The sequence below is a fragment of the Spermophilus citellus genome (genome assembly GCF_964194105.1).
Source record: "Spermophilus citellus genome assembly, chromosome: 12".
In the NCBI taxonomy this organism is placed as follows: Eukaryota; Metazoa; Chordata; class Mammalia; order Rodentia; family Sciuridae; genus Spermophilus; species Spermophilus citellus.
The window spans coordinates 128,954,182-128,976,866 of record NC_138198.1 but is presented as its reverse complement, the minus strand read 5'-3'; the positions used below and the strand labels follow the sequence as shown (position 1 = coordinate 128,976,866).

Sequence of the window (22,685 nt, the reverse complement as noted above, 5' to 3'; positions counted from 1 at the left end):
CACCTGGCACGTGGACGGGGCTATAAAAATCTTCACGTTAAAAGTGACTCCTAGTTCACATGAAGAAGGGCTCAGGGCTGAAAATCCCCGGGATGAAGCGTGCCAGACACACGTGACGCTAGCATAGGCCAGAGCACACTGTGAGGACTGCGGCCATGCCAGGACCCAGGCAGGCGCGCACTCGGAGATGGGTGCTTGCTCACCAACTGATCTGGGCTATGACTAACTTGTACACCTATGTGAGCTACACTGCCCAGCGACATTTTTGGCCTGTTTACCTGCTTTACAATGTTCTACCATATTTTAATTCTTTCTATATAATCTGAGTAGCCTTCTGAAGACAAAGAGCAGGTGAACACAACGGGTCTCCAAGATGTCCTTGTTGACACAATTCACCCCATGACTGCCTTCAGTTTACAGAGCATGAGAAGAATCACAAAGCTATCTGTTCTGCTCTTCACTGAACACAACACTGCAAAATCACAGGCTCTCTCAAGACCAATCAGTGCATCACACAGTCGACTCCGCGTGCAGGAAGTGACAGGAGAAACCACATCCTGATTTCTGGCAGGAGCTCCCAGGCTCGTGTTCTTCACACCTAACCCTGGTGCTACGGCAAGCTGTCCTGGGAGAGGAACCACAACAGCGTGGACCTGAGCTGCAGGGCGAGGAGGAGGAAACCCACTTACTAACCAGAGATAGTCAGCGTGATCTCCTGTGGGGACCCTGAGGAGGACGTGGCAGTGGGACCCGCTGCCTGGGCCAAGACCTGGCTGAGACTGGAGTTGTTGATGGTCAGGGTGATCTCGTGCGGGCCCGTGGATGTGGACACAAGGCCTTGAGAAGTCATCACTTGAGTGAGGTCCTGGGTCCCTGCTCATCAGTACAAAAGCAAAGCACAGCTGAGATCTAAAACTGCACATTTATCCTCATATATATTAAAAATAATTTAATTAAACTGTTATTTCAACAAGACAAAGATTCAAAATGACCTATCCGTCACCTCTAGTTAGTTCCTCTAAGATAAGCCGTGCCCCAGCACCTGCAAGGCCCTGGGTCTGATCCACAGTACCACAGAGATACAACATACGTGCACATGTGCCACAGCCTTGCAAGGGAACCTGATGCGGCATGAGCCAAGTGTCAGCCAGAACGAGTGCCTCATGGACGCACAGAGCAAGCAGGGCTGAGGACACAGACAGGTTCCCTCCATCCCCAGGATGTCTGGCTCACGTGGTGGGTTTGCCCAGGGAAGGAAATGACCATGACACAAGCACGACTCTCACCACTGCTGCTGGTGGTCAGCACGGAATCCTGCTCAGACAGTGGGCTGATGGTCAGATTGGCAGATGTCACTGTGGGCTGCAAGGACAGGCCTGAGATGGGCTGAATGACGACGCTGGCTGGGACGGTGCTGTCAGGGGTCTGCAGGGAGCTGTTCTGAGGGGCGGTGCCGGGCTCTCCTGAGAGTGGCTGGGTGAGCAGGTTGCCCTGCTGCAGTGTTTGCTGCAAAACACTGGGATCGATCTGAAAAGTAACAGACGCCCATCAGGGAAATTTCGTGCCGTCCCGTGATGTAGACAACATGAAAGCACAGGAACCACACAGTCACCGCACCTGCAACGTGATGTTGTTGATGCTAGAGGCATCGATTCCAGAAATCTGAACATTTGGCCCAACCAAGTTGGCAGCCAGCTGTAACTGGATGCCTTCCAGGGTGGCCAGGCTCCCGTCTGTCAAAGACACGGTCAGGTCACCACCAGCTGCCCAAGAAAAGAATGAAGGGACAGTCAAACACCATAAATGATCTTCAAATCTGAAGGAGCTGATGTTTACATAGGGATTTCTAAATAGGCAGGTTTTATAAATGTCACGACACACTACAGTAATCCTGTCTGTATTTTCACCACACCATACACGACCTAATTTAATCACCAAAGAACAAATCCTGTGAGATAAATAATAGTACTATCCATTTTGAACATACCAAACTGGCTCAAAGAGAGTCCTCAGGTAAGACCAGGTCGGAACAGCAGTGCCCAAGAAGTGCCAGGCCAGCGTGGATTGCTGCCAGGCGTCAGCATGTCTGCGGCAGGAAGAACTCACAGCCCAGTGGGTCAGACCTGGACGCCTTCCACGGACTGTGGCCCAGCAACATGGTTACGCCACTGTACCAGAAACTATGTCAACGAGTGCTCCTGAGCCAACCCTCACACTGAATCTAAAAGGGTGCCAAGCAGCGAGAAGCAAGGCTCAGCCCATTAAAAATGAAAGCAACCAAAGGGCTGAGGCGCTGGGAAGCGACCTAACAGCAGGGGAGGGAGGTGAACTCTCTATCCCTCTGGCCTCGGAGGGAGGGGCTCCAGGAAGGGCATCCTGCTACAGAAACGGCAGTCCTCCTACCCGGGCACGAGGGGACGCCCAGTGTGCCAGGACTGGGCCGCTCCCCAGCTCGACTCTTACCTGACACGGCGGCAGGAAGAATAGCTTGGCCCACCAGTCCTTGCAGATTCTGCAGGTTCTGATCAAACTGTCCTGTCAGCACAGAGTTGTTCATGATGAACACGCTGGGGTCCGTGGAGGAGGGGCTGAGCAGGCTCGCCGGCTGCAGGCCTTCTGGTGAGCTGCGTGCCACAGGCTTTCTGACTTTCTTTGGGTCTGGTTTGTAGTGGAACTGCATGTGCGTCTTCCTGCGCCCCGAGGTGCGGAAGCGGAGCTCACAGTGTGGGCACTTGAAGGGCTTGGCTCCCGTGTGCAGGCGCATGTGCACCTTCAGGCTCCCCTTGGTGGAGAAGGCGTTGCTGCACACGTGGCAGCTGAAGAGCTTCTGGCCTACAGAGAGCCAGCCGAGTGTCAGCGGGGCTCCCGGACCCTGCTGAGCAGCAAGGCAGCCCACCCGAGCGCTCCACAGGGAACCTTCCCCAGACCCTGCAGACCTGGCCGACAGGTGTAGAGCCTTGGTGCATGCTGTCACCGTGTGAACTGCGAGGCTCCTCACCCGCTCCCCCAGGATTAGTCCTTGAGCCACGGCCTCCACTGGAAGCTCAAGGCTGTTGTATGTGCTTCTCTTTCATTTACAAAGGGTGCTTTAGCATCTTAGCATAAACAGGGACAACAAATGTGGCTGGCATAGGGTAATGCCACACATGGGGAAACGTCCACAGGGCCATGTGGCTGGTATCATGGCCCCACTTCTTTCCTTCCTTACCCTTCTTACCATCACCCATGTAACAAAGGCCACAAGGGCAAAGTGTCACAGCAGAGGCTCTGCCCTGGAAGAGCCTGGAAAGAAAAGCTTCCTGCCCCCTCTTTCCCTCTGCTGCCCAGGCCCCGGGCTTCACCAGGGATGTGCAGGCAAGGACCATGGGAAGATGAGATTTTACACTGTTTGGGGTCTTTCACATGGAGAAAGGTGCACCGGAAGCATTTTCAGAGACGCCTCTCTACTTCCGGTCCACGTGAGCTGCAGGAAGTCCACCAAGCAGGTGCTGAGGACCCTGAGCCCCTCCCAGCACCCAGCATGCTGAAGACAGTGCACCAGCCCTGGGGTGCCAAGGCAGGCAGCGCCAATTTCTCCTCACCCCACCAAGTTCACAGAGTGACACAAAAGAAAACCACAAGACCCCCAGGACACAAAAGGAAAACTGCACACGAGTTCACGTGTCTACTTAGCTCTAAATGTGACGCCATCAGAAAAAAACCACAGGACGCCGCACACTGTTCAATTCTGCTCACAACCAACATGAAGAGCACATTAGGGTGTGGCAGTCACAACCCTGAGCGTCACAGTAAGGGCAGGCACCTCCAAGGTCCACCCAGCACTTCCCACGCAGCCAACGCTCTTCAACTGTCTGGGAGGGAGGTGCCACCCCGTGCCTGCTGCACACGCAGGAACCTGCAGCTCAGAGGAGCAGGAGCCCACCCTGGGCAGGAGGAGGGCCCACAGTGCAGAAGTCAGGCAGGCACAGCTAGGGATGCAAGGGGACCACCGACTTTCAGGCCTCAATCCAGACAAAAGTAAGAAAAAGGCCAGGCAAGCTGGACACTAACTGTCCCCTCCTCACATAGAACGTATGCCGACCTGGACACTTCGGTAGGACTTGACAGTCCCAGTTTTAAAAAAGCCTCAACAAGCTGCAGGCGACTCCGATAGCCAAACGAGACCCAGAGGTCATCTTTTCAACAGCCATTTAGGTCACATGAAGAATCCAGACAACCTGTGACTTCAATTCTGAGATCTAATCCTCTTTTTTAGATCATTTATGTCAGGATTAGAAAAAAAATCATCTTTTATGTCTACTTTCTCCTGGTTCCTGATTTCTAAGCTTTCGACGATGCTGAAAGTATCAAAGTGTGGGAAAAACATGGGAATAAAACCCGAGCACAAAGGCCTTGCCCAGGCTGACCTACCTGTGTGGGTCTTCACGTGGCAATCGAGAGTGGACTTCACAGTGAAGCTCTTGCCACACTCCTCACACTTGTATGGCTTTTCTCCAGTGTGGATTCGAACATGCCTGACAAAGACACTTGTAGTTCAGGGGTTTTGTTTTTAAATATACATACACTTACAAAATAGCCGCATAGTTGAAATTTATAACCACATAAATAAAAACCATATATTCCTATGTTCTGATTAAGTTTGACCAAACAGATTTTTTAAAATATTTTCTTTTTTTTAGATTTTTAAGGACCTTTATTTTATTCATTCATTTATATGTGATGCTGAGAATTGAACCCAGTGCCTCACCCATGCTAGGCAAGTGCTCTACCACTGAGCCACCACCCCAGCCCTGCCAAATAAAAATTTTGAGGTTCACTCTACACATGAAAAATACCATTAAAATGTAAATAACAATAAAAATATTTGCAAGACAAATGGAAACAAGGCTGATTTCTTAGAAACAACAAAGAACTCTTGTCAATCAGCAAGAAGACAGCCCACATCAGCATAGAGAAGTGGACAAGGTGAATTTCACACAAGAAATGACCAAGCAGCCGGGCGCGGAAGCACACACCTGTGACCCAGGAGGCTAAGGCCTCATGAGTCTAAAGCCAGCCTCAGCGATGGCGAGGCACTAAGCAACTCAGTGAGACCCTCTCTCTAAACAAAATACAAAATAGGGCTGGGGATGATGCTCAGTGGTCAGTGCCCCTGCGTTCAATCCTTGGTTCCAAAAAAGAATAAAGCAAGCCCAAGACCCAGGCTAAGTGGCGGCCACACCCAGAGCCAAAGCCTGCCCTCCTGCTGGAGGCAGTGTAGCCTGGGGCCCGGGGGACACACTCTCACCACACCAGCAGTGAGCAGGTGCTCAGGGGACACAGGTCCTAAGGCCTGCAGGAGCACGTGGCCTTCAGCACGGGGTGCCAGGGCCCAGGATGCTGTGCGGCGGAACACGAGGTCAACACTACAGGGAAGGAGGGCAGATCGGGGCTGACAGAAAGACACCTCAGACCCGTGGGGACACGGAAGGCGGCCAGCGGGGAGCAGACCACAGAACTGAAGGCAAAGTGCAGGCACATTTCTGAAAGCACAGGAGACAGGACAGCGGCCATCTCTGGGGAACAGCACAGCCCTCCTCCTGCCTGGTTTGCCTCATGGTGACCCCGACTCCGACGCAGGAGGGGAGGCTGAGCCTGGAGGTTTGCTGAGGGAAGGACGGGCCCCCGTCCACCATGCACTCTTATTGTCAGAACTGGCTCCTGTCCTGTTGGTCTTTATGATGGACCCGCAGTCCCAGGGAGGGCCCAGTTTCCATCTACCTCCTCCCTACAGGCCTGGGGACTTCTGAGTGGAGTGCAGACTTGGACACCATCTCAACAACACCCACACACAGGTGCCAGGTCAACCGTCTCATCCATGATCCCACAGCCCACTCCCACGGTGACACAACTGTCCCTGCCAGCCAGTTCCTTAGCTTCCCGGCCCCCCACACTGCTGCCCAGGCTGCAGTCCCAGTCCTAAAACCTAGACTCTCCTGGCTACTCCCTCCATGGCTTGACTTTCTCCTGCCGTGTCCCCCAACCTCAGAGCACACCACCTGGATGCCCATCCTGAGCTGCAGCTCAAGGCCCGAGGAGCTCACCACACAAGGCCCTTCTGCCCACACGAGCCAGCTCTGGGCTTTCTCCACCTGCACAGTTGTCGTCACTCTGGCTGAACACACGTCCCCTTCTCTCAGGGTACACATGTCCCCAGTGCCACCCACACCCACGCCCCCTCCCCACCTTGCTCCCACAGCCCTGCAGAGCACACTGAGGGTCCAGAGCACGTGGAAAATGCCCCATCTATGTTCTGGAGCAGTCTGCACACTCAGCACCTGGACTTACCAAGCTGCTCTATGCCTATCTGTCTAGTTTTTCCTCTAGGAGGTACAACTAAGCAGCCCTGCTTCAAACAGAAACTTCCAGAACCTGGGGAGAGTGTCTAGACTTAGACCTCCCCAGGTGCACAGTCCTTAGCTCCTCCTAACTTCACTCCGCCTTTTCTGGCCTCCTTACCACCCGCCATGCTCTATCTCTTGCATCCACTGCCCATCTCTGGCTGCTGGCCTGAGTACTCCTTGGTCTCTAGCTGGAGGTGTGCTCCTCACACAGACCAGCAACCCCAGGCAGGAGGGCTTCTGCTGCTCGTCTGCACACCCTCAAAGCCTGGCACTCTGTCTTCCTCGATATAAAACTATTTTTATTTCCTGCTATGACCACAGTCACACAGAAATATGCACAAGCAAACCATGGAGAAACAGGCCTCCCGCTACTATCCTGAATGAGGTCACTACTGAGTTAACATGGCTGGAACCCGCCACTCCAGCAGGGAACACTACTGTAACTCCCGCACACAGGGCAACGGTGCAGAGGCCAACCTCCCTCACTGCAGTGAGGAGTGCCACAGGAATCCCAGAGGGTATTTTCAAGTCTCTGAGAGCCGCCCACAAGGCTGAAGGTGCCTCACCTCACCAGGTCGCTGGGCTTCTTGAAGCTTTTAGGGCAGTAGCTGCAACAGTTGGCATGCTTAGGCTCAGCCTCCAGCTCCGCCTGCTTGTCCTTCATCTCGCTGATGCGGTCTTTCTCTGCGGCCGACTGCACCAGGACCTTCTCAGACACAGTGGCACTCTCCTGGGGCCGAATCTTGGCCAGCTGGGCCGTCTCCTCCTCGGTGAAGGTGATGACCTCAGGACGGGACTTTCTGGATGCGCTTCTGTCAGAATTTTCCTCCTCTTCCTCCAGGCACATGTCTACCCAAACACAGGAAGACGGATCAAAACCTCACCAAAGCCCAGGTTTCCACAGAACAAGTCAATGACAACTGGCTGTGCCTGTAACGTTCAGGACAGTCCACCTGAGCTGTGCTGAAGGACGTAAGGGCTGCCCTTCCCACCACGATCCTGCTGAAAAGTCAGGCAAGACCATGGAAGAAAATGGCATGTGAAGGATATGCCTTGGGGAGGGCCTGCTGACCCCAAGGATGCTGGGACTGACCCCAACACAAGGCCAGCCGGCGGCTTGGAACCGCACGAGCCTGCAGTGCTCACAAATGCAGTCACTTAGGGACAGGCCAAGAGCAAACTGCCATCAGCAGGGAAACCAGAATCCCCCAAACAGGAGACCTAGCTGATAAAGCAGCAGAGCCCCAGTTTAGAAACTCACTGCAAAGAACAAGGTGAAACGGAATACATACAGCCATACGTGTATGTCTGGGCAGCCTGAGTGAAGTGTAAAGTAAGAATAAGCCGTGACGAAACGTAACAGGAAAACGTGTGACAGGAGGGGAGACCACAGCGGCATGCATGACTGACACTCAGAACTCAACGGAAACATGAACAGCAGGCCAGTGCCAACCCCAGAGAGCCAGTGAAGACCAACTGGTGGTCCTCAGAGCTGGCAGCAGGGGCTCGGGGAGGAGAAGGCCGGCAGCTGAGCTCAGGATGACACGGTCCTGTGAGGCTGGCAATGCAAGTGAGGACGACTGAGGACTTTAAGGGATCAAAAGAACATGTCGACACAGCACCAGCCACGGAAGGAGAGAAGTGCGAGGAGATTCAGCATGGTAAGCAAAAGAGCATCGACGGCACAGGCTGACAGCGCAACTGCCAAAGGAAACCAAGGGTCAGGCCTTGTCCCAGGAGTCCAGCTGTGCGGGAAGACAACAGGTGGCTTCTCACACACAAGATGGGAGGAGACAGCAACAGGTCTGTCCTGGTGTTCGTCAGCACTTAGGCAGTGGCACAAAGCCTTCCAGAACCCACGCCAATCCCAAGGCACCAACTCGTCAGCATGCTGAGTGTCCACAACAGGATCAAGGGCTTTTACCCACGGGCTGACCAGTGAGCACCCTCCAAGCCACATGGAATGCCTGCATGTCCTGTGTTCTTTATTCATCTGAAGCAAACCTCTGTTGCTTTTTACACCTTACTAAACCTCATGGCAGAATTTAACCTAGGGAAATAGAGGCTCTACTAAGCACTGAACCCGAGCACATGACCACTCCACCAGGTTCAGAGGTCAGAAGCTGGAACCCAGAGCGGCCGCTGCACTGCATGGAGGTCACAGATTTTTCCTCTTGAAGGCAAGCAAGGTGGATTCTGAAGAAAACCACGCTGCTCTCACTTCAAGGGAACATGCAGGGGCCGTCAGGGTCTGAGACCTCGTGAGCAGCTAGCTGGCTACAAGCAGATGGAAGGACCAGTACCCTGGGGCGGGGGTCCACGTCCTTAGCAGACCTGGTCCCCAGACACTGACCAAATGACCTGGCGCCCTCATCAGCACAACACGCCCTCAGCAAGCACAGAGCAGCGCAGTAAGCGCAGCGCTCATGGCCACAGGATGCAGCAGGCCTATGGGATGCACAGCGAGGGGGAACCTCAGTGGAGCCTGCAGGCACCCACGAGGCAGCACCAGGGAGCCGTTCTCCGTGCTGCCAGCGTGCGCTAGTGGGACCTGCTGAGGTCAGACCCTGGCAAGCTTGGAAGGCGGGAGCTGGGAGGCCAGGGCCTCGGGAGGGCGGCCCTGGGGGAGGGAGGGCGAAGTCTCATGGCACAGCCGCCCTCACTGCACAGGTCCTGGGCCAACCAGAGAAGAGGCCGTGACAGCTGACGAGGACTTTGGGGGAGGTGGAGGCTGGCTGCCCCACGCAGCCACCTCGCCTGGCACTGCCTGGGCCACCTAATCGCGCCTGCGCGGCAGGCTTTGGGAAAGAAGCCCAGGTGGACTCCAACAGCACGCACAGACGTCACACGGCTGGAGTAGACGCGTCAACGTGTGCCTGAGCTCACGCGTGCCAGAGCCTCCCGTGGCGGCCCAGGGCCTTTCTCAACTCCTTCCAAAGGCATGGAGGGTTTCATACTCAGAAAACAGTTATTTTTTAAAAGTTGAGGGTGCTCCCAAGCTTAATCTATATACAGGTTTAAACATTCCAGGAGATTCGTATGTGACTTTGTTACTAAATCAGCATTCGGCTAATAAACCCTGAAGCAACAAATGGAAAATACCTCCTCCCTCAGTCTCTGCAGCTGCCGATGCAGCAGAGGGGACCGTCTGGTGCCTCTTCATGTGCTTCTTACAGTGAACCGCGGTGCGGAAGCCCTCGTCACAGAAGGGACACTTGTACGGCCGCATGCTCATGTGTGTGGCCATGTGCCGCGTGAGGCTGCCATTGGTGGTGAACGAGGCGTTACAGACGCTGCAGCTGAACGCCTTCACCCCTGTGACGACAGAGGAGACAGCAGCCGTTGGGGAGAATCCGATCGCCTCAGGCCATACGCACGCAAAGCGTAGACATGTTCAGTAAGCTACAACTCAGACTGTGTGTGTGCTGTGGTTTCCGAGCTTTAGGAACTGGACTGTGTTAGGAACATGGAAACTGACCACATCTTACCATATTCTCTACTGACATTAACAGCCTCTGAGAAGACGTTTCTCAAAACAAACCAAGTCACCGGGCGCAGTATGATCCCAGCTACTCAGGAGGCTGAGGCAGGAGGATCGCAAGTTCGAGGCCAGCCTCGGCAACTTAGCGAGACCCTGTCTCAAAATAAAGAAACAAAAAGGGCTGTGGATGTGGCTCTGTGGTACTGCACCACTGGGTTCAATCCCCAGCACACAAAAACACCTAGTGTTCTGCATCGTCAGCATTTTCACCGAAGCTGACATGGTGTGTACAGTTTGACCCAAGTGACCTTTCCTGGAGTCCGTCTTCACCTCACTGCCACAGCAAATGCCTCAGGCCCTAGGAAGAGTCTACTGGGCATCTGTGGCTTCACCTTTGGGAAGGCCGACCCCAGTCCCTCCCTCCTTTCCAGCAACTCAAGGAAGGATCCAGAAAGGAGCGTGGCCACCCCAGCCCTGGCCCTTGGCGGCTCCTGGGCCTCTGCTACACCAGTGTTCCCAGCAGCCTTGATGCCACACCCCAGCCTCTACATTATGGAGGCACTCCTGAGAATTCTCCTCTTTGCTTGCGGGGATATGTCTAAGGACACACCTTCATTCTCAAACAAAGCCCTCTACAGAATCCATGCCTATATTAAACGTGTACACTACTGAAGTTGACTAAGTATGCTGGATGTGCTCAACGGTAAATGTAATGCACTCAAGAGATATAATCGTAAACCATATATCTGATAAAGGTCCAGTGACCAAAATATATTAAAAAAACCTCTTACAACTCAGTAACTATTAAGACAAGCAATCTTTGAAGTAGACATAGGATTAGCATAGACATTTCTCAATTAGCACATGAGCCACGGAAGATGCACATCAAAACCACAAGGAGCCGGCGCTGCACCTGCCCCGCATGGTCACAGTAAAAGGCACTGGCAGTGAGCCTGGTGTCCACGTGGAGCAGGCCAGGCCCACACGCGCTTGCTGGTGGACATGCAAAACGTGCAGCCACTTTGGGAAAGAGCTGAATATGCTCAAAAGCTTAAAAAGCACCATCCTACATCCTAGAGATTCCTTTCCCAGGTAGAGACACGTGGCCACATAGAAACAGAGGTCACTGAGGTCAAGAGCACGATTCTTCAGTCAAAAAATGGAAACGATCCAGATGTCCCCTGACGACAGGTGGTACATATGCATGAAAAGTGGCCACAGAAAGGGATACGCTGGCCATACAAAGGACAGCGGTACTGAAACGTGCCACAATATGGATGACCCTGGACGTGCTGGCCAAGTGAAAGAAGCCAGTCATGAGAGACCACAGGTGGCACGAGCCACTTACACGGAATGCTCACACAGACCAGTCCGTGAAGACAAAGGCAGGTCAAGGGGAGAAAGCGTGGACCTCCAGGGTCAGAGACAAAGAAGTTCTAAACTGAAACGGGGGGCTGCAGGGTTCTGGACAAACCGAACCCCACAACAGCAACCAGGAGCTGGTGTGATGGCGGCACGAGGGTCCCCTCTCAGCAGAGCTGTCGTGCCAAAGACGAGGTAGCCTCGTCCCTGCGTGCCAAGCAGACAGTGACCTGTGTGTGTCTTCTCATGGGACTTGAGGACCCCGGCGGAGACGAAGCCGCGCCCGCAGAGCTTGCACTTGTAGGGCTTCTCTCCCGTGTGCGACCGCACGTGCTGCTTCAAGTGGCTGGACTTCTTGAAGCCCTTGTTGCAGTAGTCACATCTGCAACCAAACAGAGAGTTCAGAGCACGGTCACCAGGCCCCGCTGCAGAGGGAGCCGCAGGGCACTGAGGTCAGGCTTACTGCCCACCTGGACAACACGACAGACAGCACCAGTGGTGGGACAACCTGCCACATCAGGTTCTGCAGGGGTATCGGGGTCTTAACGTGCTTTATTCTTTCCAAATTAACAACTCCTCCAATGACTCCCCGACAGACAAAATACCCGATTCATCAGAAACTCTCCCAAACCCAACAGTAGCACAGTCACTGTGAGCTGCTGCTTTCACAAAGTTGGTGCTTCCTACTCCCAAGACGAGATTTCCAGAAATGCCAATCCACATACGTTTTTGGTTAAACTTTAAGGAAACGGATTGTACCAGAGTTATTCTGAGTCTAACTATGCAGTATTATTTCCCTCTCAGTAGTTACTAAAGAGATTAAAATTACTGTTTCTCTAACGTGTCTAACCAACTGCCTAGATCTACCATCCAGCAGCTGCCTGTCAACTCACCATGACATGACTCTGAGGAGTCTCCCCGTGAAACCAGGTGCAGAGTGGGGCCCAGCCCACCTGGAGCAAGTCTGCCTGGGACCCCATCCCCAGGGAGGCGTGCTGCTGCCTACACTGGTCCCACTACAGGAAAGGACAGCTACGTGTTCTAGGTTCTGCAGCATCTTAGAGAAAGACTCTGCACCTCGGCACTACCCAAGTTCCCGCCACTCACCCTCGGGCAGCCCACCCACCCCTAGCTGCTCCTCTCCCTCTCACCTCCTTGTGAGTGGCCAGGGCACAAGCCTGAACCCCTTCTGTTTGGGGCATGAAGTACTAGTCTCTGTACTGATAACTCTCAAATGTGGACTTCTCGCCTGAACACCCCCATGCCAGCCTGGTGGAGAGGACCACCTGCATGCCATTCTTCCCAACAGTCAATCCCAGCAACAAAGACCCAAACCTGCCCCTCTCCAAGGGACAAGAGTCTCGGCCTGGCAGGTGCTCAGGTGAAAAGAGGGGCTTTTTATTAAATGACCTGGTGTTTTTTTGTTGCTGTTGTTATTAAATGTCCTCTTTTTGTTGTTGTTGTTGTTGTTGTTGTTAAATGACTCTGAAAATAAGGATTAAGAGTTTAAAAAAGTACTTTAAGAAAATTATTAAAATATCATAAAACCAAGGCTATCTCTATAGACGATGCTCATTTCAGTTTTTTCAGTTTTATTCATCTTTGATTTTGTAAGATAGCTGTTTTATTCCCTGTCGGACCTTTGCCAGGACCCTCCATGGTACAGTGGGCACATGGTGTTCCACAGGGCCAACGACCTGGAGACAGATCAACCCCGTGCCTGGCACAGCTGTTCCTAGAATGCACAGTCTTAAGCACAAACGTGCTACCGTGTAACAAGGATTACAATGGTGACAGGAAGCTGTGGCAAAGGGTTCTAAGTGTGCACATGCTGAAGAAAGACTGCCCTGGCCCTCACTAGCAGTGTGGTGTCAAGGTCACCTCTGCTGTCCCAGATCCCAGAGGAAGCGGGGTGACAACCAACCCTGTTTCACAGGGTCCAAGGGAGCCAAGCCCGCAGGTGACCAACACTGCATTTAGAAGCCCGCTGGGTGGCTCTACCTGTAAGAGCGCCGGCTCTGGTCCTCGCCCTCCTCCAGGAACTGGGGGCGTTGTGTCGGCAGGTGCAACTCCTCTTGGGACGACTCCTGAATCAAGCGAGCAGTCTGAAGTGAACAGAGGCAGGAGGAGATTGCTTAGCAATCTGTGAACATGAAAGGGACGCAGCGGCCAGCAGCGTGGACAGGATGCACAGCCCCCTGCAGAAGCTGGGCTGCAGCGGCCACAAGACACGGACAGCCCTGAGCAGCAGTGCTGGCTTTCTCTGGCCCGTGGTAAGGCACGGTCTCCTTGATGCCCAGACTGACTTATCTGAGGAGAGACACTCGAGTCAGCTGGACTCTCATTGGCTGCTGCAGTCTAGACTGCAGATGTCCCTCCAAAGGCCACGTGCTAAAGGCATGGTCTCCAGCCTGTGCTGCCACTGGGAAGTGGGCCTGGTGGCAGAATGAGGCCACTGGGAGTGCGCCCTGGCAGGGACACTGGATCCAGCCCCTCCCCAGCCCTCGGCCTGCTGGCCACCAGGAGGTGAGTGGCATGGCCCCACCACGCTCCACCCCATGCTGTGCCTCAGCAAAGGCCTGAATGACAGGCCACCCACCAGGGACTGAACCCCTGAAACCAGGAGCCTTTCGGGCGATTTCTTTCAGCTATTTTGTCACAGTGATGGAGGGATGACTGACACACTGGCAGCGAATGAAAATCCCACTTTCTGAAAAGATTGTTTCTACTGTCACAAAGGCCACAAGGGAAGAAAAAGGACCCACCATCCACCCCAGAAATAGTCACACACACAGGGAATAGTCACGGTAACCCCTCCTCCAACACAGGGTCACAGCTCAGCTTGGCCAAGGCTCGCTGGCCACTCCGGATCCTAGAGGGTGAGCTAGGCCTTGGACACCTGGACAGCAAGGGCAGCGTGTAAACAGTGGAGCCCACCAGTGGTGCTGGAAGTAAGGGCTGTTTCTGATTTTTGCCTGACGTCCATGACCACATGGGACAATGCCCTCTGCTACCGCCCAGGCCCGTGTGGGCAGCTTCCTAAGAGGGCACTGGTTGAGAAGAAGCTCCTGAGCAGCATGCTCTCCACCAGGGTGAGCACCTGCGCCAGCCACACGGTGTCTGCCCATGAGAAAGCACTCTGCCATCTTCAGGCCTACCACTGGGCAAAGCTACTAGGAGATTTTAGGAAAGAAGACAACGATTGATTGGTCAATTATTTTCATCACTATTAAAAAATTTCCAATAACAGAAAAATCAAATTTAAACATCTCCAATTTGAATAAGATATTAAAAATTTTAATTACGTAATACTTGATTTCAATATGTTAGCATTCATATTACTTATCCATCTAACTTATTTCTTTTAAGATTCCACAAACAAAAATACTTAGGTTTTGTGCAAAAGCCATATCCTTCAAATTTTATTGCACTCTTACTGACTTCCTCACTTTTAGCTAAAAAGGTAAAGCCACCTCATGGTGCTGAACTCATTAAGCCAGTGGAGACGTTTTAAGGAGAAAGCTTGCACTACACACTGAGGTTCCCCAGGTGATGCACTAGTCTTAGAAGTACCAGAAGTGGGCATGCCCTTGTCAGTAGGCAAACTCTGACCACAGAGAAGACAGACCAGCATCCACTAGGTAACGACTGGCACCATCCTCTGCAAACACTCACTACGTTCATTGTGTCAGAGCTTGGAACCTGCAGCAGGTTCTGCTGGTGGAAACTCGTGGACAGGGCTTGGGACTCGAGAGTACTGGAATCTTGTAGTTGTTGCACAGGTGGAAACTGAGCCTGTTGATTGTACGTGTCGGTCACTGTGAAGCCTGAAATGCATTAGAAAGAGAACTCTACAGAAAATAGGACACTTTTTACACAAAAAATTTTTAAATTGAGTTATAAACAAAAAAACGTCTAAAGGTACATTTCTACTTTCTGAGAATCAGAATCCACTTGTGCCAGCGGCTCTACGATGGTCTGTATCCCCCCAAATCACTTTGGTGCAGGCTTTGGGAACCAGTCACCAACTTCACCTACAACCACGTCCTGACTCCCACTCATCGCCTTCTCTGGCTAGAACATTCGTGGAATGGTTGTGAAAGTCATTTTGCAGATCTGACCACACCACAACATGGTATATTATCAATTTTAAAATATTACATAATATATGCTAAAGTTATTTGGTTTGAAATCATAAATTCTAGAAGGGACTTCAGAGAAACATAGAAATGTGGTTCGTGAAAGTGAACCCCATGTAGGTCAGCTGGTTTCTCCAGTTCACCCTCCCCACTGACCTTGAGATAGCCCTGATGGCTCAAAGGACTGCTGTGTGGGAGTCGGCTCTTCAAACTGGTCCATGTGCCCTGGGAGAGGGTCCTGGGCGGCTGTAAACCCATCTAAGTATAAGAACACAAAGAAAAGGGCAGTTTATACGCCGAGGCCACTCACTTTTGGACACATACATTTGTTCAAAGGTGTACTTCACTGCGTTTTCAAAAGTTAGCCTCTTTATTTTGAAAAAGCAATAGGGAGGCTGTGGACATTGCTCTGTGATACTTCTATAAAGCAATTGCCCCCAGAACCACTTGCAACCCTGCTGGGTACCCATGACTCCAGGCATCACAGTGGGCAAACAGTGTGTAATCCTGCCCAGAGACTACAGGAACACGGAGACATCCCTGAGGTCGGCAAACTGAAGGCTGACAGGCCTGTGGGAGGCAAGAGCTGTGTGAGAGAGCAAACCGTCACAGCACTGTGCACACTGCCACAGCCAAGGTGACTTTTTTTGCACTAGACTATATTGACAAAGGAAGCCATGTATTGCTTTATATCAGGAATCAGGCACTCTGCAGACCAGCAATGGACCCTTCTCTGAGCTGCATCAGCCTGCATGATTCTATGCCTGGAAACTGTCACAGAAATCAACTGATGTGCAGACACGCACTAGGAGGAAGGAGGTGCGGGACATAGGAGGGACACAGGTAGGTCATAAAGCACACACAGGAAGACCGTGGAGTGTGATTACAGGTGCACACTCAACAGAGTGTCTGTGCATTCACTTGAAAAAACTGAAAGGAACTGCACTAGAACTGGTCAGTAGACTTTGCTGTAGCCCTAAGATTTCAAATGCTTTCAAAATCACTTACCAAGAAGTGAGTTTACTTTGTGTTTAAAACCAACAAAAACCCTTGCCCTTAAAAACCTAGTAAAGTTGAAGGGCAAAGAGTGACTGGAGAGCACAGGGAGAAATGTAAAATACTCAATAGCACGGCAAAACCCTGCGGGGGCTGAAACTCCCAAAATTCACCTTCATCCGCTTCCAAAGGCTGATCTGTCAGCTGCTGCCCTAGTGCTGCTTCTTCTGTGCCCACCACGTGCTGCGACCCCAGGTCCAGCATGGCCTCGGGGTCAGTGGAGACAGGCTCGGCCGATTGCTGCAGCTCGGCACCCTCCATCTCCACTGGCATGGGAGCCGACACCTGCAGGCTCGGCTGGTCCACAGTGCTGTCGTCCACTGAGGTGGCCTGCTGGTGCTGCTGCAGCTGCTGGGCAAGTTCATATCTTCAGAAAAAGCAACGAAGATTCATAAAGTCAGACACCTGGCCATACTTGCCTGAGGATCTGACCCCAAAAGTCGTGATTTATTAAAAAACACTTTATTCTTAAATGGCTTCCTTTTGGAATCATGACAGTGACCCAGCTGACATTCACATGCTGCTGGTCATTCTGAAGGGGGTCGCACTACTTCTAGAGCCATCGAAGACCACAGGACACAGAGGCTCCTAGAGAGGGGCCAGGACACACCAGAGACTCAAAGAGGCATCATGCTTAACACTGGGACTGCCGACTCACTTCTGCCGGGGGCTCGACTTCTCAGAACACCACCATCCTGGCCAGCGCCTCCCTAGACCAACCTGAGAATTACAAGCAAGGGCACTTCAGCCCGTGGTCCAGGACCCGTCACGAGTCATGTTCCCAGATGGCCTGGTGCTAATGCTGCTCACAGCAACATCGGCACGCACAACACACATCCAGTATGTATTCATCATGGTACTTCTTCAAAGAGAAAGGTCCACAATGACTGACTGACCAACTCACAGCACACCTGCCACCTGACCAAGGGGCTACCGCTCCGCCCTTCCTTACGTCTGCAGTCAGACCACCGAGCACCACCACAGGCTGTCTCCTCAGATGCTCCTCCCTGCCTCCAGTCATTTCTGGAGTCGATTCTCAATCATCTAGGTCAGGAGTCAGAAAGCACATCACCAATTAGAGAGACGCAAATTAAAACCACACTGAGATTCCACCTTGCTCCAGGCAGACGGCGATCATCAAGAACACAAGCAACAGTAAATGCTGGAGAGGACTTGGAGGGAAAGGCACACTGGGACACTGTTGGTGGGTCTGCAGATCAGTGCCATTACTCTGGAAAGCAGTATGGAGATTCCTCAAAATACTAGGATTGGAGCCACCATTTGACCCAGCTATCCCACTCCTCGGTTTATACCCAAAGGACTTAAAATCAGCACACTACAGTGATCCAGCCACATGAAGTTTACAGCAGCTCAACTCACAACAGCCAAGCTCGGGAACCAACCTAGATGCCCTTCAAAAGATGAATGGATAAAGTGGTGTATTACTCAGCCACGAAGAAGAATGAGATTATGGCATTTGCCGGTGAACACAGAAGTGGAAACCATCGTGCTAAGTGAAATAAGCCAATCCCAGAAAACCAAAGGCTGAATTTCTCTCTAGCATGTGTATAGTAACCCACAATAAGGGTGGGTGGTAGGAAGAATAGAAGTTCACTGGGTTAGACAAAGGGAGATAAAGGGAAGGTATCGGGGATGGAAATGGGAAAGACAGTAGAAGGAACTGGACACCTCTTTTCTATGTCCACATACGAATACAGGAGCAGTGACCTCCACATCATATACTACTGCAGGAATGGGATCCTGATCAGAAGTTCAACTCCACGCATGTGTAATATGTCAAAATATACTCTACTGTCATATGTAACTAAAAAAGAACAAATAAAAAAGAAAGAAAAGAAAGCATGCTACCCGGACTCTGCCACCACAGTTCTGGGCAGTGACGCAGAGACGTCAGACTCCACCATGGTTCCCAGGGCGTGGGTCTCACATGGTGGGTGGGAGAGGCGCTTAATGCTCGTCTGCCTGGGTTCTTCCCGACAACCTGACGACTGTAACTACGTGCATCCATCTTTCATATAACATGTAGTACTCTGGGAACTTTCTGCAATATGTCAAAGGGACCCTCCTTATGGGAAGATCCAAAAGCACATGATCTAAAGGGGAAAGCACCACGGCAGGCCAACCGGCCAGCACACTGTCACCACAAAGTCAAATGCTGCAAAGACCCACTGTAGGCAGCCCTCAGTGTCACCATGACAAACACTGTCTACACGAGGCTCCATGTCACACAGCTGGCCCTATAACCGCACCAACGAGGGCTCAGGCCCCATGTTCCCAGCCCTATCCCAGGAGGAACATGGCAAAGCCAGGCTTCCTGATGGGGGAAAATGGCACTCAACACACCGCTGGGGCACACAAGGACTCAGCTCCTGTCCTCTCTAATGGCACAGCCCGCTAGCCACATGGGACCCATCTTCCTGTTGCACGAGCAGAGCCAGGCATCCCGAGTGTCCACACCAACAAGACATCCGGTTCTCAACACACGCACATCACAGAATGTCCTCGTGACCCACAGCGCAGTACGACAGTGCATGCTGCTGTGAGGGCCACTACATGGCACCACCGATACGGAGCTCCCCAAGAGTCCCCAGCAGAGGTGAGCTTGCAGGCTAAGACCGACGGTGCTGCCTCGAGGAAGCCAAGCTGACAAGCAAGCTCGGGCTCTCAGACCCGTAAGACACTGAACACCACCAAACCAGCACAGTCCAGGCACTCTAACAGCAGGGTCTGGGTCACAGGGACACCAGGCAGACGCATCTGGGCTAGACTACTGGGACTCCTAAAGTAAATGTTCCCGGGCAAAAGAGCGTAGCACTCTCTGGGTGCCGAGGACTTAATTTCACATCAGCCAGAGGCGGCCACCTCATGGCTCGACATGACTACACACCACCACACTCCTCAGGAACCGGTGTGTGAAAGCCCAGCTCTAGCCAGAAATGACTCCTCGGAGATGAGCAGCTGGCTACTCAATGAAGGTTCCACAGGCTGCCCCAAATACATGTTCAAGTGCAAATGCAGAACAATCACCTCCAAGATTCACCAATCACACTCCTGGAAAGCACAGCGCTGATCAGAACTTCACCTCCTGACTGTAACAGGCAGGATCCAAGATCTCATCTAAGTACCAGAGGTCATCTCTGAGAGGGAGCCAACCACTAGGGGTTTAGCCCAACACAGACTGCCTCAAAACACTGGCGCTGTGCGTGTGGCACTCAGTAGGTCCCCAGTTACTGACAGTTCAGTTTCTTTAGCCCACATACTCAAGGTGAGAAATAACAAACAGTACGGGATTCAAAATTAAAGACACCCCACCACCAGGGGATTACAATCAGAAGTATACCTACCTATGGGTTTTCATGTGCTTCTTGCAGTTCAGCGAGGTCTTAAAGGTTTTTTGGCAATAGGGACACATATAGGGCCGGAGGTCGTTATGAATGCCCATGTGTCTGCGCAAGCTGCCCCCAGTGGTGAAGGCTCCATTACAGATGAGACACTTGAAGGACTTGAGGCCCGTGTGCGTCCTCACGTGCGCCTTGAGCACTCCTGCAGACACGAAGCCTCTTCCACACTGAGAGCACTTGAAAGGCTTTTCACCTGTGTGTGACCTAAAAGAAAGACGGCATTCCCTTCACCATGCTGCAGGCCAAGCGGCAGAGGAGCCCAAGGCATACAGCTGTCACTCGGAGACGGCGGGCCCGTCTCCATGGGCTCCAGCCTTCCTCCAGCACCATCCCTCGCAGGACCAAGTCTATCTGCTCCAGCTAGCACCAAGAATAAAGCTCCACTGAATGCGCTGGAAAACCTTAACTGCAATCTCATCAAATAAAACAAATGCTTCTTGGATATTTCCTGAAAGCTGCAAATACTAAAATATAATGGGAATACAAATAAAATTCAGTGGTAATTTCTGAGTAAAATATTTTAGTTGAGACACTAAAGAATAAAAATATCAATTAGCAACATTTGGGGGTGAAATATGACATTTTAAATACTAAAACCTAACAATACTATTCCAATTACTTCTAGAGATCACCAGACCACCAAATCCCCAGATTACAGTGAACTCCCTCTCTAGACCTACAACTTACCTGATGTGTTGTTTAAGATGGCAGGACTTTTTATATGCTCGATGACAATAAAAACATTTGTATGGTCGATCTGCTTCATTTACAAAATTATTATTAAAATAACTTTGGAAAAACTGGTTTCTTGGAATGGGCTGGATAAGACCTGCAAACCAAAAAAAAAGCAGAAATCATTCAGTGTCGGCACTAATAAAATTAAATGTCAAAAGGCACCTGTTACCCTGAAGGTGAAAACATGAATGTGCTATAGAGCCAGTGCTGCAGCCAAGTGCTACTGTGATGTGTTAGAAACTATGCAAATACCTAGGAGAAAGAGGAAAACATGGACATGCTTTGTACCAACATGAGGAGTCTGTCTGTTGTCACAATTCTTTCACTGGAGTCTGTGGCCAGTTTCCTGTGAATACCTTTATTTATGTGCTGTAAAGGCATTGGCTGACATGGAATTTACATAGCTATATCCTAAATTTAGGATATGTATTTATTTATTCAATATGTATGCTGCCCATGAATTCAAAACACCACTGCTTCTAACACGATCTTCTGTTCTAAAAACATCAGCACTGTCTCAGAAATTTCTTTCTACAAAATCTGCAAATAGCAAAATTACTAAGAATTATTTCCAAATTTACATGCTTTTAATTCGAGAAAGGGTTCTCTTGGTTTGCTCATTTATAAATAGGATTCAAGGAAGCCTGTAGATCATATCCGTCATTCAGGACAAACTTAGATGTCAACTTTTGGGTCACTTCATAGTCACCTAACTCGGTTCTTGCCAGTCCTTCCTCCTGCCCACTCTCTGCCCTTGGCTCCAACTCTCCCTTTCCCTCCTCCGCCTCTTCCAGCAGGAACACTAGTTTCTATGTGATAATGACACATCTCTTACGATAGTTTCCTGACTCTCCCAGAAGTACAGGTCGTTCCACTTCTTTTCCCTAGAACCTAGTGCTCCCCCACTTTCCCAAGTGAATGCGTGGAACACCTTTCTCCCCGTCCACGAGGCTAGCTTTTAGAACCTCTGAGAACTCCCTTCCCTGTCTGACTGCATGTGCCTTTGCCATTTGCAGTCCCGGAGATCACACTGTCCCAGTGTGTCTTAAACCTGCTTCTTCACCTCCATTTCCACTATCACCCATCCATCCATCCAGTCATCCACCCACCATCTCTTCCTTCACCCACTCACACAACCATCCAATCATCTGCGGACCCACCACACAACTTACCAAATCCTCTGTACCTTTATGTTCTCACCACTCCCTCAGCAAACCCCACTCCTCTGGTCACTTTATTTGTACTTATTCCTACTTCAGCACCTCTCACTCACACTTGGTATCACATCTTTTCTCCACCCCACTAGGCCATGAGTTTTCAACCCTAAGTCAAGTATGTGAGTTCACATAATACTGTCAAATAGGAGGACACACAAATATAACTGAATGAACTAACTCTTGTTCTCAGCATCTAAGATATTAGGAAAATTCAGTTAAGTACAAATTCAAACCAGGCTCATTTATTAATGGTCTTATGGTCAACATTTATTTGATAGTCATTGGGTTCAGGAAACCACAGTAGGTTCAAGAAGGTGAACAAAAAAACTAATGTGGCTATTCTCCAAAAAACTACAAACAGAAAAAACAAAATGCAACTAAGGTGATGTCTTTGGTCACTATTGGGCTTGGCAAACTTTACAGTTCCAATGCTTACTCAGAGGACCACCAATGGTGCAGGGCAGCAGCAAGCAGGCAGTCACGTGGAGTTCTGCGCAAATCTCCACCCACTCCGTTCTGTAATCACCTGGCCACACTCCATACCGACACCTGACACTGCTCCAGGCCGCTCCACACTGTCCTCTGTCCTCTGCACAGGTTGCGCTATATGGAGGTGCCAGATGCACTGAACGCACGTAGGAGGGATACTTCCACTAGCGTGAACACCACCACAACCAACAACCCTTGGGTACACCACTGCTTTAGTTTTTCCTTCCAAGCATGCGATTTTCATCTTTGGGATGGTGCCCAGGTACATGCATTTTTTAAACAGATCCCAATGTGATTCTGCGCCCTTCTGGGGCAGAAATTCCTAATTTGATACATTAAGTAAAATAACAGTCATTTTTCAAAAAATTTACTTTTGCTAATTTGAATAAACAAAGTTAGTA

General features: G+C 51.2%; 1 protein-coding gene across 8 annotated transcripts in view; it reads right to left on the bottom strand.

The window, feature by feature from the left end:
* The window catches only part of ZNF236 (zinc finger protein 236), a 100,045-nt gene that overhangs the window by 34,730 nt on the left and 42,630 nt on the right, over positions 1 to 22,685 (bottom strand). For 7 of the 8 annotated variants that reach the window (XR_014018186.1, XR_014018187.1, XR_014018188.1 and 4 more), the window contains exons 12-25: positions 20,531 to 20,672; positions 19,787 to 20,047; positions 16,535 to 16,788; positions 15,522 to 15,623; positions 14,902 to 15,053; positions 13,228 to 13,331; positions 11,457 to 11,608; positions 9,486 to 9,698; positions 6,950 to 7,232; positions 4,411 to 4,514; positions 2,464 to 2,832; positions 1,618 to 1,763; positions 1,287 to 1,527; positions 694 to 873 (exon numbers count right to left, since the gene is read on the bottom strand). Coding sequence is in view for 5 of the 8 variants with exons in the window: in XM_081262600.1 (XP_081118726.1) it covers positions 694 to 873; positions 1,287 to 1,527; positions 1,618 to 1,763; positions 2,464 to 2,832; positions 4,411 to 4,514; positions 6,950 to 7,232; positions 9,486 to 9,698; positions 11,457 to 11,608; positions 13,228 to 13,331; positions 14,902 to 15,053; positions 15,522 to 15,623; positions 16,535 to 16,788; positions 19,787 to 20,047; positions 20,531 to 20,672 (2,703 nt within the window). In the remaining 3 variants the exon portion in view is untranslated. The remainder of the gene's footprint in view (positions 1 to 693; positions 874 to 1,286; positions 1,528 to 1,617; positions 1,764 to 2,463; positions 2,833 to 4,410; positions 4,515 to 6,949; positions 7,233 to 9,485; positions 9,699 to 11,456; positions 11,609 to 13,227; positions 13,332 to 14,901; positions 15,054 to 15,521; positions 15,624 to 16,534; positions 16,789 to 19,786; positions 20,048 to 20,530; positions 20,673 to 22,685) is intronic. The other variant, XM_081262603.1, reaches the window with a different exon arrangement.